Below are 20,282 nucleotides of genomic sequence, written 5' to 3'. Positions count from 1 at the left end.
TAGCCCGAAGCACTGGCATCCCACATGGGCACCAATTCTAGTCCCGGTTGCTCTTCTTCTGACCCAGCTCTCTGCTGTGGCCTGGGAAAGCAGAAGATGGCCCAAGTCCTCGGGCCCCTGTACTGACGTGGGAGACCCGGAAGAAGCTCCTGGCTCCTGCCTTCGGATAGGTACAACTCCAGCAGTTGTGGCCATCTGGGGAGTGAACCAACGGATGGAAGACCTCTGTAACTCTTTCAAATAAATAAAATAAATCTTTATAAACAAAACAAAAAATGGTGGTACAATTAGTTTTCCCCATCCCTCTTCAAATTGTGGATGCAGATTCAAGGAGCACCCAGGACTGCTGCAAAGTGGACTCCAACCTGAGGACTCATGGCCAAGGGTAAGAGGTTTCATCTCCTGCGCCAACACCAACGGGCGGTAGTTGAGTGGAGCAAAGCCGAGTAATCTCCAGGCATTTTCTAGCTCAGGGATGTGTGGGTACCACAGGTACGAGGTTGTTCTGTAACACACTCCTTCCTAAGGCAGGCAAACAAGAGCACAGCTTCTACCCTCTGGAAAGCCAGAGCCTGAGTGCCTGCTGGTCACCTTACATGTAAGGATTTCAGATGGACTATTACTGAACCCAACTGTAGTACAGGAGAGATCACCTAGATTCTTCTGCCCCACCAAAGGCCACCAGATCTAAAATCTACGGGGAAAGAGCCTACTAGAATCTGAGAATGTCAGGTTTCCAGGCTTAGAAATAGGGAGGATACTTCTATCTGTACTTACCACAATACTGGAGGACAACACTGGAATTGTTTATGACAGCCTCTGCAGGTGAGATTCAAAACTTAACCTATGTACAGCAAACTAATTTTTAAACCGGCAATTCTGTATGGCCCACAGATTTTTTTTTAATTTTTTTTTTTTTACAGGCAGAGACAGACAGTGAGAGAGAGACAGAGAGACAGAGAAAGGTCTTCCTTTTCCATTGGTTCACCCCCCCAAATGGCCACTACGGTTGGTGTGTTGCAGCCAGCACACTGCGCCAATCCGAAGCCAAGAGCCAGGTACTTCCTCCTGGTCTCCCATGCGGGTGCAGGGGCCCAAGCACTTGGGCCATCCTCCACTGCCCTCCTGGGCCACAGCAGAGAGCTGGACTGGAAGAGGAGCAACTGGGACAGAATCCGGTGCCCCAACTGGGACTAGAACCCGATGTGCCGGTGCCACAGGCGCAGGATTAGCTAAGTGAGCTGCGGCGCCAGCCCACCCACAGATATTTTAAACATCCAAATGATCCTTAGCAGAAAAATGATTCCCCAACCCTGCTACACTGTAACCCCATCCCCTCTCCAAAGACCTGGGCACATCCATCCAGGTCTTCTGCACTTCCTGGCACCTGACAAGTGTTTATTGATGACTTAGGGTTATCCAAGGCACACTGCTCTGCCTCCACCTAAAACAGCTCTAATCAGAGGAGCCTTGGAAACAGCATCAACCTACATGACAGCCACTTACTGGACCGCTTTCCAAAGCCCAGAGCTGCTCTTCACACTTCCAGAGGAGAGGTCTAGCAAACTTGTCAGAAATCCTTGGTCAGCACTCTAGTATGTTTTCAATACAACCTCTTACAATTGCCTCACACTGTGGACAACCAGAGAAGGTTAACAGAAGGGACTGGATGTACTGACACAGTGAGAGCCAAACTGGGACTGCAGGCACCACCAAACCCCAATTCTGGCAGATGTAGTAAGGGTTAGCACAGCAGTCAGTCATACATGGAATACAAGATGGACAGGATTATTTAATGACATAGCAAAATAATATGCTTTGAAACAAGATGGTCACAATAGGGAAAGGATGAATTCATTTTGACAAAAAAATTAAAAAACTATGAACACACATACATAAATCTGGAAGGTCACACACCAAAATCTCAAGAGTGCTTATGCTCACTCTTGTTTAGTGATTAAATCTTCCCTTTGCTTTTGTGTATTTTTTGAAACATGATTATTTACGAAGCAAGAAAAACAATGTCCTGTTGAAATAGTTATTAAGCGTCAGGAGTTAAGAAACCAGGAGCCCTGCAGCCAAGGTGTAACATCCCGGACAGGTCCAGCCAGGGAGACAGTAAGTAGTCAAGTGCAAAGGTGGAACACTGAGCTGTCCTTTCATCCTGGAATGCTACTTATCAATCTGTTTCCTCTGCAGCTCCTGGTCTCAGTGGACTTAATGTGACTTTAAATATTAGCTGGCCAAACAGCAAAACTATGCAGCTATTCTGGTTTTGAACCACAAAATATACTTATTTTGTATGTACATATTACACAAAACTGAAAGCAAGTGTTCCTGCCACAAAAAACCTCACTACAACACTGATTGCTATTTTATGACTTTGTTCATTTCCAGTTTTCACTGCCAACCTATTTTTTGTTTCAGACCTGGAAGAGGTGCTCTTTCTCACTAACAGTAATGCAGGCCGAGCCCTGTATACAGGCAGGTGGGTTTTCAGTCTCTAGATAGCTGTCTGGTCTTCCAAGTACTGGGCCAAGTTGGAAACCCTAACCAAAATCCAGTCCACTGCATGAGTGACACTGGAATGAGAATAACCAGTTTCTCAGAAAGGTCTTTTTTGCTGAGTTACCACAATGTGAATAGTACAATATACCTGTACTTATGCAAATGAGGTCAGTCCTCTCAACCCTACACCTCCCACTCCCCTCCATATTTAAATACTCTAATACTGAGAGAGGTTCAAAGGTTCATAGTTTTAAAATCAGGACTATGTAAAAGTTATACCACCTTTATCCTAAGGTGCTTCCTAGGTACTTCCCAGAGCTCGCTCTTTGCTTTCATACTGCAGCATTCAGGAGGGACCAGAAACTACGGGAAGGTCCAGCAAACAACTACCGCCAAAACAGTGAATTGAGACTATCTGTGCATCATCACCAGCTGTCAGGACCCGAGGTCACTTTAAAAGCACATTGGTATCTAGCAACTCATGCCACAAAAAACCTCACTTCTCAGGAGGGCAAGGTATAAAAAGTTACATTAAAACAATGACATAAAGAGGGAAATATATTTAAAATCAATACACCGTATCATCAGAAAACAGAAAGATTCCTTGCTTTGCCCTTGGGCAACCAAGGAATTAAAGTCTGCTTTATATGCCCCCAAATCTCAAAAATACAAGAGACTTGCTGGAAATCACAGTGTCCATTGTTTGCAACCTGAGCCAATGAACACTCATTAGTTGAGTTCAAATTTAAAGGCTACAAAAATTCCTTTGTTAGAAAAGGAAAAAAATTGATTCCAGGACAAGTTACTCAAGATCAAAGGAAGACGTGTCTTCAGTGAGAGAACTGCCGGCGGTCGGTCGGTTTCTTGCTAATGTGCTTGAAGATTATGGACTTCTCAACTTTCTTGGTTTTCTGATAGCCGAAGCCACCGCCGCCTCCTCTTTTTCTTTGCTTGCCTTCGTTGCTGTTCACATCTAGAGGGGACTGTTAAGGAAAATCTAGCCACTTAGAAAAGCTCCAGCATGCACACTAAACACAGCCTTGCTGTCACAACCATGGTCTTTCTCTTCTATCTGAGCACACCCAAAAGTGCTGAAGCGTTTCCCTTCTCAGGACCCAACAGATGGATTTTGGCTGCTATTCAGGACCTGTGATGGGGATGGCAACCCAAAATGTCCCTGCTGCTGAAAATGCATTAACGAGGCACATGTCATGCACCACAATTGAAGCAACTGGAGGTACTTCCTTGTCTTTTATCTTGGGCAACACTGAGGTTTTATTTCCTTCTGCAGAACTTTCTTCCCTGCATAAAGCCCTTCAAGTCTGAAACAATTAAAATTAAAACTTGCTCAAAGGTTCTACCCTTTCTTCAGGTCCACAGGATCCTGCTCCTAAAGTTAACACGCACAGCATGGCCTCAGCAACCACCTCTCTGCTATTTTGCCTTTGTGTGGAAGACACAACTATCCCCACCTTTACTGACACCTAAATCCCCTTGTTCCTGTGACCTCCACCCTGATCACCCATCCTTGCTCACACCACCTTACCTCTGTGGGCCATGCCAGCACACTGACCACGAGCCAGAACATGCAGCGACCCACTGCTAAGCCTCAAACACCCCTGCCAAACTTCTCTCCCTTAGTTTCAGGATGATATCGTAACAGACAAAAGGATACTCAGATCAACAAAGGGAGGCACCTTGAAACCAAAAGACAGTGCAACCTGAGGCAAATTTAAGCTATTAACATTAAAGATCTGTTTCAGAGAATGGGAATCATAAGCTCGGATGTACGACTTGTATGCTTCCTGGGCTGACTTATGAAGAAAGTAATTCTTCTCAATCAACTTCTCAAGCTGAAAGAAAAGAAAGATTGGTTTTAATAAATTAAAACCAGCAGATGTCAGATATATTAAAACAGTCATCTTGCATAAAACATCTGTTCTAATACACTTGCTCCAGGCTCTGGATTATCTTTAAGACCACACTGCAGCAAAAACAATGCTGAAGTTCTTGCGGGGTATAGACTGAAAGAAGGACAAGAGCACAGGCATGTGGTCATCAGCTGCTATGACTGGCATTACTTGGAGGCTGAATGTCCCCCAAAGGTCACTATGTTAAAGGCATGGCCCCCAAGATCTTCCATTAATGGTGCTAAAAGGGCAGAGACTTAATCCAATCACGGTGAATGGATGTGGGTCTTTACCCCATGATTAAATTCTGATGGCTTTGTACAGACCATACAGGCAGTCACGCACACTGTGTCCCTTGCTATGTGATGCCACCTTGGGATCCTACAAACAAGAGCAACATCATCACGGGTTGACAAGGGGGCCACCCAATCTTGTACTATAATCTCAACATTTTATAAAGTAGCCAATCTCTGGTATTTTGTTATAGTGACAAAAATTTAACTAATGCATGAGCACAGTAAAAAACCCTAGTTGGTCACACAGTCTAAGTACCCCATTTTATGAGGGGATGGATTCAGAAGACAGTCATCACCTACTGAAGAACATTAAAGGAAGTGTTATGTCAAGTTCAGCTCCTGGCCATAAATGTAATTTAATAATCAAGTTCAGCTCCTGGTCATGATGTAATTTAATAGAACAAAACAAAAAGAAAAAAGTATACCTGAGACTGAATGTCAGAAATTTTAGACCAAGAAAAGTCAAATTCACTTAATGGAACCTAGAAAACAAAAGGTATAAAAGATCAGTGAACCAGGATGATCACTCTGAAGATTTTCAGGTGAAAAATGTCCCATAAACAGCAGGGAAGTGAAGCCAGGCCGTAGTGGACTCCACGGGCTCATGAGGCTTTGAAGACAGCTGAGGAGGAACCTGGCCTGTGGAATTCCCTAAGAACAGAGAACTCTGTCTCCCAAGGTGAACAAAAAAGCTTTATCTTTGCTCTGCTGACTCCACACATCATCCATGTCTTTCTTTCTGAAAGGCTAAGGTGAGGAACTGGACAGGGATGATCAACTGTCAAAGTACTTTTTTGCGACAATCTTGATAACCATGATTAGTTTCTCCACATCAGAGCTGTCCTAATGCACACTGCCCTGCAATGGGGCTTATGACACCATAGGCCAGAGTGATCACAAACTCCTAAAGGGAGTTTTCAGTCATTGCTTAATAAAATAAAAAAAAGCATCAGACTTGTGCTAGGTATTAGGAAAAAAGAATAGGCGCCCAAATTCTGGAGCCTGCAGTCTTAGAACAGAGGATGAAGGGATCTGTGAAGGCTTCCCACTGGACAGTGCAGCTATTGAAACCACAGCATCCTAGCAGCCTAAAGACCCAGGAAAATAGTATTTTATAGAAATTGAGTGAAGGCCACAGGACAATTTCAGGGCACTGCATCCAGCTGCTGGGTGCAGATGGCAAGTGTGGAAAGACGGCCTGACACGTATCCTAACAACAAAGAAGCCACTTCCAGCTTGACAGCCAAAGTCAGAACAGAGTGTGGGAACTGAGCAGCAGGTAACTGGTAAGTGTATAAAACAATTCCAAGACGTCAGCTGAGGAAACACCACATGCAGTAGCCATTGTGGACACGGTGGCAGGAGAATGGGTTTTCGGGATGAAGTTATTATTTTCTACAGTGACAGAATTGCCATACGGAACAGGAGAACAGAGCCTGGCACCACTGGGCAACACAGAACTAGAGTCTGCCCATGCTTCCTAGCCAGAAGCATGCAAATGCTAACTTACTGAACTGCTGCAGCAACTATTTTATAAGCTCTATCTAACTCAAGACCTCCACCACTCCCTCCCCGAAGATCTACAAATGGTGCTAGCTTGCAATCCCTACCAATGGCACTTTCTTCTCAACAAGATTTTCTAACCAGTGTTACCTTAGACTGCTTCAAGTAACGAAGGAAACCCAGTTCTTCTGGGCGCAAAATGAGCAAGGCATGCCCTCGTCCATTTAGGCCCCTGGCTGTTCTACCTACGCGGTGAATATATTCCTGTGGTGGAGAAAGAAAACCTGAGTTAATATGCTGACTTCCACTGAGCCCACTGATAGAGCACCTCTCACACCTTCACCATGTCCCCCACAAAGGGACAACAGGTCGACAGCCAACATTTAAATCAATTTTCACAAAAAGCCAGACACAACGTTCATGTTAACATTGAGAACTACGCATGAATTTTAACTGTACTTCATTTTCAAAATGGCTTTTAAGGAAACATTTACATGCGAGCTGTTAACTGTTTGCTGAAGTCTATTCTACCACTAATACTACAGAATGTGTTCTACCTCTCTGAACACATTTTCTCTCTTCCAGACACCTGCTGTTAGAAGATAATTCCAGGGATCAAACACTGCTAACTTAAGTCCCATTGATGTGCTCAAATTTCCCTGCATACACCTTTAGGCCCTTAAAATAATTAGCATCAGCAGAGAAACACTACACAATGACTGCACAGTAGGGACAAACCCGATGTGTATGAAATGAGCATTTCTCATAGAATCTGGAGATTCACATACCCCTTACTGCAGAGCCATTTAGAAGACACCCCAGGGACTCTACTTACCTTAGGGTCATCTGGAGGGTCATACTGAACAATCCAGTCAACTTCAGGAATATCCAGCCCTCTTGCTGCCACATCTGTACATAGCAATATCCCGGAGTCTGCGTTACAGAACTGGAAGAATGTGGTTGTACGTTTATTTTGCTTCTGCTTTCCCTAGAAGCAAACAAAAAGATCAATTAGAGCTGGAGCCTTGAGGCTGTTTCTGGGCAGTCCAGATGTATAACCTTTACACTGTGCAGAAATTACGCTATTTCAACCAATGCCATAGACTTGGTCCCGTTTTCCCAACTGGACAGCAGCTAGCCCCTCCAGAATGGCACCTCTTACTCCTTTGTAGTTTTCGCCTGTCAAACCCAGCAGAACGCCCTCCACACAGCATTCATCACCCGGTGTTGATCAAGCCACTCAGGAGGGAGCAACACGTACAAGTCCATGATCTATAGAACTTCACATCATGATCACTTACGTGGATAGCTAAGACAGGCAAATCAATGTAGTTCAGCAGCTCATAGTGGTATTTCACGGACATACAAGATGAAAAGAAGACCATCAGTTTCTTCTTTCGGTTCTTCTTAAGGAATGTAAAGAGCAGAAGGAATCTCTTTTCTGAGGGACAAACCACATATCCCTAGAAATGGTTCAAGACAGCAGTCACAAATCAAATAGACATTTTCAGTTTTATCAAAGAATATAATTTGGCTGAGAGAACTGATAAACACACAACGTGCACACTATCCACTATGCCTATCCTATAGCATTTTTTTTTTTTTTAAATTTATTTATATTTGAAAGGCAGAGTTACAGAGAGGCAGAGGCAGAGACAGAGGTCTTCCATCCACTGGTTCACTCCCCAAGTGGCTGCAACAGTCAGAGCTGGGCTGATCCGAAGACAGGAGCTCCTTCTGGGTCTCCCACATGGGTGCAGGGTCCCAAGGACTTGGGCCATCTTCTATTGCTTTCCCAAGCCATAGCAGAAAGCTGGATCAGAAATAGAGCAGCCGGGACTTGAACCAGCGCCCATATGGGATGCTAGCATCCAGGCTGCAATTTTACCTGCTCCGCTACAGTGCCAGCCCCTCTGTAGCATTTTAAAAACTGAACAATCATTAAAGGTTTTACAGCTACATTAAGCTCTATGGAATATTTTACTCATTGAAAGATTAAATCTTAAAGATCTCATCTTAATTACATTGGTTTGAATCAGCCCTCTCATTTCTACCATTCACAAGTTTGTGCCCGCAATGCCAGCATATCACCCAAGTTATCCTGCACCTTAGGGAAAGAAATGATTAAAACTCACACTCTTAAACAAAAGGAAGACAACCTGCATTTAGAATTGGTAGTGATTAGCAAAGCCTCTCATGAGAAAGTGGTATCCAGACGACAGAACAGATGCAATTACTCAAGGTTCAGGGTATTTTATTTCTAAAGGGACCCAATATCCACATTTACTACATTTTAAATAAAAGATTCATTAACTCATCTGCTTTCTGAATGATCCTCCAAGCAACTACAAGGAAACACCAAATGTGATCTTTAAAGTTTTAAGTTATTGATAAAATATACCTGCTCAAGACCATCCACTGTTGCATTAGCTTTATCGTCATCAACACCAACATACAAAGGCTCCTTTTTCAGAGAAATCCTTGCCAGATCTTCAACTTTTCGAGTTTGTGTGGCAGAAAAGAGCATGGTCTGTCTGCGTGCTGCAACAGATAAGCACACAAATAAGCCTCATCCTATAGGCAATCTTCACACATGTAAAGGAAAAACATTTCATCATCATTTCACTAGGCACAAACCATCTGATAAAATTTAGCATCTGGTTCTGATCAAAAACCCTCAGCAAACCAGGAACAGAAGGGATCTCCTTGGTCTCATAAAGGAAATCTACATAAAACCTATAGCTAACATCACACATACATAATGGTCAAGACCGAATGCTTTCCCTCCTAAGATCGGGAACAAGACAAGGATGTCTGCTCTCATCATCACTGATACTTGGTATTGTTCTCACACTAGATGTTCAGTTCAGTGTAGTCAGGCAAGAAGAAACATTAAATTAAGTAAAACTGTTATTATTTGTACCTGACATGATTGCCCATGCAGGAAACTCAAAAAGGACAGCCATTTGGAGGGTCACACTGTGCAATCACAGAACAGAAAGCAGATCAAAGCTACCTGGGAAGTTGTGTGTATGTGTAAAGAGCCATGGAAATGAGGGAATGCAGAAGAGCATGGGGGGTGATGCACATGTTCACTCTTAAATATAGTGGTTTCAGAGCTAAAGCCATCACAGAATATCACACTATACATTTAAGTGTGCAGTTCAATTATATTTCAATAAGCATTACAAAACAAATCATAATGAATGGAAGCAGGGCCTTGTTACATAGACAGTTTATAAGACTAAATCAAGAAATATACAAGTCAAACATAACACAAGATTATAGCTACCTGGGAGACCTTAGATGAGGTTAAGAAAAATAAACAGGTGGGGCCAGTGCTGTGGCCTAGCAGGCATAGCCACTATCTGCAGTGCTGGCATCACATAGGGTGCCGGTTTGGGTCCCGGCTGCTCCACTTCCCATCTAGCTCTCTGCTATGGCCTGGGAAAGCAGTGGAAGATGGCTAAAGTCCTTGGGCCCCTGCACCCGTGTGGGAGACCTGGATGGAAAAAGCCCCCAGCTCCTGGCTTCGGATCGGCACAGCTCCCACTGTTGCAGTCATCTGAGGAGTGAACCAGCGGATGGAAGACATCTCTGTCTATACCTCTCTGTCTTTCAAATAAATAAATCTTTAGAAAAAAAAATAACAGGTAGGATGGGAAGAGAATGAGATGTTAAAACTATATTCAACTTGCATTATAACCTCTGAAATGGCCAAACTACTATTTTAAACTACTAGCCAGTCTGATCTTTATTTCAACTACCTCTAAGGCTGTTTGACACAACTACTTCATCTGGTTATGGTAAAATTCTGGTACTAGTACAATTTTTTTCCTATAGGACTCTCTTGGGGTGGATATTTGGCACAGTGGCACTGAAGACACCACTTGGAAGACCCATATTCCACTGTGGAGAGCCTGGGTTCAAGTCCCGGTTCTATTCCTAATTCCAGCTTTCTGCTAATGTTCTTGGAGGTAGCAGTGATGGCTCAAGTTCCTGGGTTCCTGCCACCCAAGAGGGAGATCCAGAGCCAGCACAGGGAGAACTCTGTCTCCCTTTCAAACAAAAAAAAAATTGGCAACAGGTACTTTGCAGGTACTACCTACTTACTTGGCAAAAGTTTAATAATTTGTTTCAATTCCTCTTCAAATCCAACATCCAAGATGCGATCAGCCTCATCAATAACCAGACACTGTAGGTTTTTGTACATAAACCCTGGAGTATTCTAACAAAACAAAGGGTAAAACAAAAAACAACCTGTTAGCTGTCGTGTTTCTGCTATAAAACGATGAGACAGGCACTATATAATAGCACTCTTACCTGCATATGGTCCAGGAGCCGGCCAGGCGTAGCCACAATGATGTTGATCCCATTGGCAAGCTTCTGTGCTTCAGCAGATCTGTTACTGCCACCCATTATCAAGCCATATGTGTGAACGTGGTGAGTCATCAGCTCCTTGAGAACACCAAACGTCTGCATGGCCAGTTCTCTAGTAGGTGAGAGAATAAGGACTCCTGTCCCTAAGCAGCAAAGAATGACACATTGCAAAAGTCAGACTGTGGTCTTTTGAGTTCATAAAAAGGGCAACAAACTTCTAGGGATACAATGGCAGAACAAACAGATCAAAAGCTTACCATTCCTGGGCATAAACTTTAACTTAACAATAAGTTCAACTGCAGGGATGAGAAACGCCAGGGTTTTGCCACTGCCTGTTTTTGCAGCTGCTAGAAGATCTCTACATATTAAATGGGAAAGAAAAATAAAGATGGTTAATCTACTTATTCAACACGTATTTAACAAGAAAGACAAGGCTCTGATCTTCACTACTGCAGAAATCAATCACCTGCACAATATACCTAACGCAGAAATAAGAACTCTGCTGAACAGAAGCAAACCTTTTCCTTCAAACACCAGGGGGTAACACAAAAACCTTTAATGCAGGCAGGATACAGAATTTATCACACTGTATACAAAATAACAGAACACCCGAGTATTTCCTTTATAATCTACCAGCCCTAAAAATAGATAATCAATGTCCAAGTATCAGCATTAATCCTACCTGCCTTCCAGAAGTGGTCTGACGCTTTTATGTTGAATTTCAGTCATGTTTGTAAAGCCCATTTCTTTTATTGCCTTCAGAGTGTTTTCATTGACAAGATTAGTTAGAGAATCAAATGAAGTATCTTCAAAAGCTCCTGAGCAAGATAATCATTAGCAAACATGTTACAAGTTATACCTGCGACAGTTACCTAAATTAGTTTTGCTTAAAAGAGCCTCATATGGCAAAATAAAAAATCTCAATCATTTCGATGATTTTTCCTATAATATTAAGAAACCATGTAATTTTATCTTTAAAGTCCAGAGACTGCCAATGTTGTGGTACAACGAGTTAAGCCATTGCTTGAGATGTTAGCACTCCATATTAGAAAGCTGGTTTGAGCCCTGGCGGCTCAGTTTCCAATCCAGTTCCCTGCTAATGCACCTAAGAAAGCAATGAAAGATGGCCCAAGTACCCGGGCCCCTGCATTTTGGGCTCCTGGCCTTGGCCTGGCACAGCCCTTGCTGTTGCAGTCATTTGGGGAATGAACCAGCAAACTGATGATCTCTGTCACTCTGCCAGTCAAATAAATGAGGCAGGGAGTAGGTGTAACTGAGTTACTTACATGAAAAAAATGCCAAGGCAAGAGGAAAAAGAGTAGAGAGAGAAATGTTTAAGAAATTTAATATAAAAAGTTAAAACACGGGCAGGCATTTCACCTAGTGGTTAAGATGCTTGTGTTTCACATCAGAGTGCCTTGGTTCAATTTCCCAGCTCTGGTTCCTGATTCTAGCTTTCTAATAAAGATGACTCTGGGAGGCAGTGGGGATGGCCCAAGCCACTGGGTTCCTGCCACTCATGTGGGAGCCCTGGACTGAGTTTCAGGATCCTGGTTCTTGAATTTGGCAGGCAGCTGGGGTGTGAACCTCAAGATGTGTCTTTCTTTATCTGCCTCTCAAATAAATGAAAATCAAAAACCATTACGTGTAATTAAAAACTGAGTATGAAGTCACTCAAAAAATTAATCTCACTCCAAAAACAACTGAGCAGTCAGATGTGGCTACCAAATGTTACACAGAACCTCCATATCAAGTAGTGTACTCTTTTTTACTTCAAAGGAGACAGACAAATGGAGAGAAAACTTCCACCTGCTGGTTCACTCCTCAAATGCCCACCATAGCTGAAGTGAGGAGTCCAGAACTCCACCTGGGTCTCCAATAAGGGCGGCAGGAACCCAAGTATTTGAAGCCATCATCTGTTCCCAACCAGCATGTGCACTAGCAGGAAGCTGGAATGGAGAACGGAGCTGGGACTTGAATGAGGCACTTTGATATGGGATGTGGGTCCCCTAAGTGGTGACTCAACTGCTGCACCAAATGCCTGCCCCAAGTGGTGCACTGTTTAGGAGAGAAAGACATCAAAACAGCCTGGAGAGCTCCCCTCCTCACTCCCCGTTCTCAGGTCTTAAATCAGCAGTTATTTAACCTACCATCAGGCACTACTGATGGTTCCTGACACAGCAAACCACCACTTTTGAATTTCACTATAGTATTCGATAAACTACATGAAACAGGACTTCATACCTTATTATAAAATAGGCTTTCTGTTAAGATGCTTTTGGCCAGCTGTTGGCTTATGTAGTATTCTGAGGTCATTTAAGGTAAGCTAAAGCCAAACTTTGATGTTCAGTAGGTTAAGTGCATTAAATGCATTTTCAACTTACAATGGTTTTATTGAAACAGCCCCTTTTAAGTCAAGGAACAACTGCACTGACACCTTGGGCTAAACAATTTGTTGCTGTGGGAGGCCATCCTATGTTAGGTTATGCAGCATCTCTGATCTCTCCTCAATGGGTGCTGGGACACTACCCTCAGTTCTGACAACCATTTAAGTGTCTCCTAGGGGCACAGGGACCAATCTTCCCTGAATACCCAGGAAAGGGGGTTGCTGGACTTTCACTGTTAGAAGTGGACAAGTTCTAGGGGCTGGTGCTGGCATCCTATATGGGTGCCCGTTTGAGTCCTGGATGCTCCACTTCCGATCCACTCTGCTGTGGCCTAGAAAACCAGTGGAAAATGGCCCAAGTGCTAGGGCCCCTGCACCCACATGGGAGACCCAGAAGCTCCTGGCTTCAGTTTGGCACAGCTCCAACTGTTGCAGCTGTATGGGGAGTGAACCAGTGGATGAAAGACCGACCTCTCTTCCCCTCTCTGTAACTCTGCCTCTCAAATAAATAAATAAATCTTTTTAAAAAATAAGTTGGGTAAGTTCTAGGCAAAGCAGGACAAGTCAGTCACCCTAACTGAGAGGCGAAACTGCTCTGGTTGAGGACCCCGGCACAGCCTTTGCAATTTTGATAGAGCATGTCTGGGGTTGGACCTCAGTATTTTATTTTATTTTTTTAACTTTGGCTCTCAGTTCTGGAGGTATAAGACCTGGGGGCCACATTTGATGATGGTCTTTTTGTTGGCAGAATTCTGAGGCAGCACAGACTTACATGGCAAGAGGCAGGAGCACATGTGTCTGTTATCCGGGCCACCAGAATTCAACCACGGGAGTTCCACCCTAAACACCACAGCTTTCATTCTCTTAATACCAATGTATGACCTTGGAGTTAAATTCCTGCAATTGATGCAAACTATATTCAAACCACAGGAGCAGCATCCAAGTTCTGAGTCTTATATTGGTGTTAGGGTGAGACCTTCAGTGGGCCTGACATGAGAGCCTCAGTATTTTTAACAAATAAAAATCCCCAAACATAAAATTCAAGTAACTCCTAGATATTTCTAGTCAGGCACAGCTAATTGTAAACTCTTGACTTTTATAAAGAAATAAAAACCAAAGGACGCTAACCTGGCAAAAGTCCCTGCATAATAGTAATCTCCCCTCCCTCCCCTAGCAGTTTCTGAGCCTGCACTAAACCTCTGATCTCCAGCGTTCCTGGCCAATGATCTTCCTATCATAGTACAAAAGGACAAACCAAAGAGATGAAGGGTCCTAGAAGCTGTGTGCAAAAACACTTAGGGTCAGGAATAGAACAGCAGAAAGATATGAAGAATATCTCCTGTCGATATTTTTCACTGAAGGCTCACAACTGAATGCTACCCTCCAGAGAGGATATTTTAAGGAAATATAGATAGAAAACACCCTGGAAGTTACCTGTCAGTCCAAGGGGCAGGCTGGGAGCCTCACTGTCATCCTCCTCATTGTCTGCTGCTTCCACACTGTCTTCTGTTTCTGTAGGAGCCTTGGTGCCTTCTTCTTGAATTTTTGCTTTTTTGGTATCTTTGGTTTTAAAGGACAAAACACATTTTTTTAAATGAAAATATCAAATGAGGTATAGTTCAACGAATTTAAGATATTTAGTACTAACTTTATTTTTTTAAGATACCCCAATGTATACTATCTCATTCAGAAAGTTTTTATAGGTACTATTAAACATAAAGAACTCCAAGTTCCACATATTTCATGGAGGGAAAAAAAAACCCACATCTCATTTTTTCAAACTCATTACCCACCCCCCCATGCCATTTACCACTAATTTTCTATGAAAGCTGTTTTTCTTTTAAAGGTGAACACAAATTATGAGGGTTCTTCACATCTCTAAACTATAAAGCCAGGTCAATCACCTGCTTGGCTGGACAATGATACTGGGCTGTTTTTTGTCTATCACTAGTGAGACAGAAGTTCCTAGCTCCTCACTGCTGCAGTCACAGTCTTTACAATGTGGCCACATATCACCTCTCCATCTCACCTTCCAGGACTCTCAATGGTCCACTCTAGGTCAAATGGCTTTACTACCATGCTGGGCTTTTATAGAAATTTATTGCAGTTAGTGATGCTAGTTTTAACAGAAGTGACCCAGACTGGAACTGAGGACTCTGGGTAGCCAGGACTGGCCTCTTCCAGTTCCTTGAATGTCAACCCTCTGGGAAATGGTGAACTCTTTTTAAAGATTTATTTATTCAATTATTTACTAGGTAGAGTTAGAGAGAAAGTAGAGTGAGAGATCTTCCGTCCACTTGTTCCACTCCCCAAATGGCTACACTGGCTGGGGCTGGGACAGCCCAAAGCCAGTAGCTTCATTTAAGTTATAGGAGCAGCTGGGACATGAACCAGTGCCCATATGGGATGCTGGTGTTGCAGGCAACAGCTTAACCTGCTGCACCACAACACCAACTCCAGAAATGGTGAATTCTTAAAATTCTTATGTTCAAAAGCCATGGAGAAATCCTCAGTTGCTTTCCATGGCTTGTCATTTTCATTTTCCTTAACTCAGTTCTTAAGGTAGGTTTGTCCAGAAGGTTAAAATTCCCAGCCCTGGGACTCGGTGCTTGAGAGTAAAAGTAATGCTACTTCCCTGGGAAGACTCATAACAGAATCCTAAAGGATGGAAACCTTAGCATCTGACACGTTAATAGCAGGCCCTAACTAAGGAATACACAAACTGTCTATAAAGGGCTAATAGTAAATATTTTAGGCTTTGCCGGCCATGTTTTTTTTTTTTTTGCTGCAATAAAGACCAAATAAACAAATGGGCATTACTGTGATCCAACAAAGCTTTATTCAAACAACTGGAAAGGCCAAAGTTGGCTAACCCATCCTTTCTTACCTGACATCTCTACCTATCCACATCTCAATTAAAATCTCCAATTCTAGGGTTGGCACTCTCGTGCAGCATGTAATGACACTGCCTGCAATGCTGCCTCCCATATGGGCGCAGGTCTGTGTCCTAGCTGCTCCACTTCTGATCCAGCTCCTTGCTAATGGCCTAGGAAAAGCAGTGGAAGATGGCCCAAGTGTCTGGGCCCCTGCATCCCGTGGGAGATCTGGATCAAGGCCACTGTGGCCACCTGGGGGTGAGCCAGTGGATGGAAGATCTCTCTCCCTTCTTTCAAATAAATAAATATAGACAGACAGACAGACCTGGGAAGACAGATTCCACTACCAGCCCAGATTTCTTTACTGTTGGATTCTGTAATGGTGCTGGCAAACAAGAAAGCCTAAAATATTACATTCTTACCTAAGACTGAGATTTTCTTCAAGGTTACAGAATGTAAAAACATAGCATATTATTCAGTATTTTGAGAAAACTTATATACACCCGCCTCATGAAGCAACAAAATGTTTCTTTCAGCTACCAGGCTAGTATCTGGTACACATGCGAGTAAAGGGGATTTCTACAAGTGCACACACACAGGAAAAACAGTGGGAAGTTAGAACTGTGAGAAACTGAATGGCTGAATTCAAAGTCCATGAAGAACCTACCAGGGCCAGCACCATTCACCAGTTTTCTCTTTTTCTTCTTCTTCTTCTTTTTAGATTCTGGATCGGGCGACTCTGTTGCTGCTTCTCCATTGGTTAACACAGCAGATTTCTGGGGGGATTTTTTAACTTTTACTTTCTTCACTGTTTCTTTAGTCAAGGCTCTATTCTGTGTTTCTGACAGGCCCACACTCATGGTGTGTTTCAGGGACTTCTTAGCTTTCCCACCTGCCACTGCTGCTTCAGGCACGTCTCCATTCTGGGGTTCTGACAGGCCCACACTCGTGGCACGTTTCAGGGACTTCTTCGCTTTCCCACCTGCCACTGCTGTGTCAGGCACGTCTCCATTCTGGGTTTCTGACAGGCCCACACTCGTGGCACGTTTCAGGGACTTCTTCGCTTTCCCACCTGCCACTGCTGCGTCAGGCACGTCTCCATTCTGGGGTTCTGACAGGCTCACACTCGTGGCGTGTTTCAGGGACTTCTTCACTTTCCCACCTGCCACTGCTGCGTCAGGCACGTCTCCATTCTGGGGTTCTGACAGGCTCACATCTGAGACCCTTGCTTTAGACAAAACACAATTTGTGATGCCAAAGGGGCTTACTTGGGAACACTGGGATCCCACCCAAGAAAGTCTATGACTTCAATGACTCAAATTACTTAGTGTTGTCTCCCTTCATATTTTTGTTAGAGCCAACAGCAATTGTTTCGGTATTCTACTGGAGGAAAAATTCCCTTTAAGGAAAAATGCCGTAAAAGGGAAAGTTACATTAGCTTCTTCAATTATCCTATCCCTATCTTTAAGTAAAGTCTGGGGCAAGAAATCTCCTGTGAGGTCAAAGCTTTAAACAGATGGAGTCAGACGATGACAGTTACTTTAATAGGAAGTATTTGATAAATAGGAAGTATTTGAGTAATGGAAAAATCAAAGACACTCACATCTTATTCACATAACTAATTCTCACATAACTTTAAAACATTCAACCCCACGCCTCTAGATAGCAGTGAAAACTCAGCTGATGAAATCACTTATTTGTCAACATTTATCACACACACATACACAAAAGTTGTCTTCGGAACTCGTAACCTAAAATCGGGAGCGACAGGAATACAGAGAGGGCGTCAGAGGTTTTGCGAGAGGGAAGAGTTTTCAAGCTGAAGAACGAGGACGTGGCTGGCAGAGAAAGACACTGCGAGACCCGACAAGGGCTTCTGCGGAGGTGGCCGGTGTCCCACGCGTCTGACTGGGCCAAGTGGAGAGGCGGGCAAAACCGGAGGGAAAAACAAAATCGGGCGGAAGCTCCGCGGGACGCCTGGCAGGGAACCCCGAGGCCCTGGACAGAGAAGCTGATGCTCAGAAAAAGTGGTGGTCCTGAGGCCGGGAGCGACTCGCGGGCAGCAGCCCCAGACTCGGGCGCACGTGCCCCGGGGGGAGGCAGCCCGCGCCCACGGGAGGCGGTGGGACTCCCGAACAGCGCCGCTGCACGGCCTCCGAAGCACTCAGCGCATCTCACCCTGGAGTTTGAGGTTTCGCTGCCGCAACTTGAGGTTCCGCTTCTCGATCTTCTTGCGCAGCAGTTTCATCGGCAGGTGAGACATGTTGCCGGAGACGCGCCTCCACAGCAGCGCCGCCGCGCAGCTCCCCAGTTGGCCTTACTTCCTTCCTGGCCGCACGTGCGCAGTTCGGCTCACCGGATGTGCGTCACAGGAAGACTCGAGCCGGAGGAGCGGAAATGCTTCCGGGGAGGAAACGGACCCGGGAGCGTGCACTGTGCTAACCTTGGCGACCGGATCCTGCGTTGCGCCCCCTGGGGGAGTGGAGGCTCATCAAACGGGCTGCTTATTAGAACAACGTTGAAGAAATGAGATAAAGCTGGCTTTAAGGAGTCTCCGTTTTTCCGATCCCGTTTGATTCCTGGACTATTTGAGAAATTGAATAAAAGCTAAATGTAATACATGGAGGTTGTTTGACCATGCGTCTTAGAAACACGGTGCCATGTCACTTAGTATATTCACACATAACATTTCTTTTTTTTTTTTTTTCAAGATTGATTACTTGAAAGGCAGAGCTACCCAGAGTATTGTGAGGCGTACAGATTAAAAACACAGTGAGACTTTTGAGGTCAAATGAGGAGTCCTTATTAGCCAGCTGGCAACTGCCTTCTCACAGAGCAAGTCTGGAGAAGACAGCCCTGTGTTCCAATGGCAGGAGGTTATTAAAGGCAAAATCTCTTCTTATCAGTAATTTTTTAAAGATTTATTTATTATTTGAAAGTCAGAATTACACAGAGAGAGGAGAGGCAGAGAGAGAGAGAGAGAGAGAGAGAGAGAGGTCTTCCATCTGCTGGTTCACTCCCCAATTGGCCGCAACCTCCAGAGCTGTGCCGATCTGAAGGCAGGAGCCAGGAGCTTCTTTCTGGTCTCCCACATGGGTGCAGGGGCCCAAGGACTTGAGCCATCTTCTACTGCTTTCCCAGGCCATAGCAGAGAGCTGGATGGGAAGTGGAGTAGCCGGCACCCATATGGGATGCCAGTGCTTCAGGTCAGGGTGTTAACCTGTCATGCCACAGCGCTGGTCCCCTTATCAGTCATTTAATCATGTGTGCTGGCTTGTACAAGCAGAAAACAGGCATACAGAAATGAGAAGCAGTTAGCCAATCAGCTGCTTTAAAAAAAATGGTTTATTTATTTATTTGAAAGAGTTACACATAGAAGGAGAGAGAGAGATATATATCTTGCATCTGCTGGTTCACTTCCCAAATGGCCTTAACAGCTGGAGCTTTGCAGATCCAAAGCCAGGAGCCAGGTGCTTCCTCCAGGTCTCCCCCATGGGTGCAGGGCCCAAGTAATTGGGCCATCCTCTACTGCCATCCCAGGCCATAGCAGAGAGCTGGATTGGAAGTGGAGCAGCCAGGTCTTGAACCAGTGCCCATATAGGATGCCGGCACCGCAGGCAGCAGCTTCACCTGTTACACTACAGCACCATCCCCCAATTAGCCACTTTCTTTCTAACTTTGTTCCTTGAAAAATGTAACGATTCAATGGTCCCTGCTTGGGGTCAGGCATGGCATCATTGACCTGAGCGCCACCTGTGTTATCCTGTGGCTGCAGCTGGGAGAAGGCAGGAAGAACCATAGTCTGGTGGCCTTGGCTGTTATCAAACAAGCAGAGATACAGAAGCCAGAAAAAGGTCAGTTACAAACCAACATTTATTTTTATGAAGAACAGGTCCTGCTTTTAAAACAACCAAGCAAAATAACCTATGTTCTGTAAGCACCCAGGCATGCTATATTTTGTAGACAATTTAAACTTTTGAGTCTCCTGTCACAAGAGGAAGGAGGACAGAGAGAGAGAGAGCGAGAGAGAGAATCTTGCATCCACTGGTTCACTCCTCAGTGGCCACAAGGGCTGGAGCAGGGCACATCTGAAGCCAGGAGCCAGAAGCTTCTGTTTCTTCCACACAGGTGCAGGAGCCCAAGTACTTGGGCCGGGGCCATCTTCTACTGCTTTTCCAGGCACATTAGCAGGGAGCTAATTGGAGCGGAGCAGCTGGGAGTAGAACTGGCACCCATATGGGATACCAGCACTGCAGGTGATGGCTTTACCCACTAAGCCACAGCGCAGGCCCCCATATAAGATTTCTCAAAAAAATACTTACTCTGCATTTAATTCCTATGTTTCCCTTCAATTACATCCATTCCATCCTAAATCAGTCTATTCTTCATCTGTTAAAAATGCTAGTTACAAGGCCAGTGCCAT

General features: G+C 44.3%; 1 protein-coding gene across 2 annotated transcripts; it reads right to left on the bottom strand.

Annotated features, from left to right (window-relative positions):
- Window positions 1–1,772: 1,772 nt before the first annotated feature.
- Window positions 1,773–18,246, bottom strand: DDX18 (DEAD-box helicase 18). Of its 2 annotated transcripts, XM_008258488.5 has the most exons (14): window positions 18,038–18,246; window positions 16,527–17,087; window positions 14,418–14,543; window positions 11,280–11,415; window positions 10,855–10,955; window positions 10,541–10,740; window positions 10,331–10,445; window positions 8,619–8,758; window positions 7,519–7,680; window positions 7,053–7,205; window positions 6,368–6,481; window positions 5,140–5,196; window positions 4,184–4,361; window positions 1,773–3,481 (listed from the first exon to the last, which is right to left on the bottom strand). In XM_008258488.5, the coding sequence occupies exons 1-14, from the start codon at window positions 18,120–18,122 to the stop codon at window positions 3,339–3,341; spliced, it is 2,271 nt and encodes a 756-aa protein (XP_008256710.3). In that variant the 5' UTR covers window positions 18,123–18,246; the 3' UTR covers window positions 1,773–3,338. The 2 variants fall into 2 exon arrangements, with proteins under 2 accessions (XP_008256710.3, XP_069927659.2); XM_070071558.2 differs by lacking the exon at window positions 5,140–5,196.
- Window positions 18,247–20,282: the final 2,036 nt, after the last annotated feature.

The sequence above is a fragment of the Oryctolagus cuniculus genome, chromosome 3 (genome assembly GCF_051225735.1).
Source record: "Oryctolagus cuniculus isolate XC-2025 breed Fujian yellow rabbit chromosome 3, ASM5122573v1, whole genome shotgun sequence".
Lineage (NCBI taxonomy): Eukaryota > Metazoa > Chordata > Mammalia > Lagomorpha > Leporidae > Oryctolagus > Oryctolagus cuniculus.
This window is presented reverse-complemented; position numbering and strand designations above follow the sequence as displayed.

Coding starts and splice junctions, on each gene's coding strand:
- DDX18 (XM_008258488.5), bottom strand. CDS start 18,122: ATGTCTCACCTGCCGATGAAACTGCTGCGCAAGAAGATCGAGAAGCGG. Junction 17,088..18,037: donor GCGAAACCTCAAACTCCAGG/GTGAGATGCGCT, acceptor TTTTGTCTAAAG/CAAGGGTCTCAGATGTGAGC. Junction 5,197..6,367: donor GTTACTTGAAGCAGTCTAAG/GTAACACTGGTT, acceptor TTTGTTTTCTAG/GTTCCATTAAGTGAATTTGA.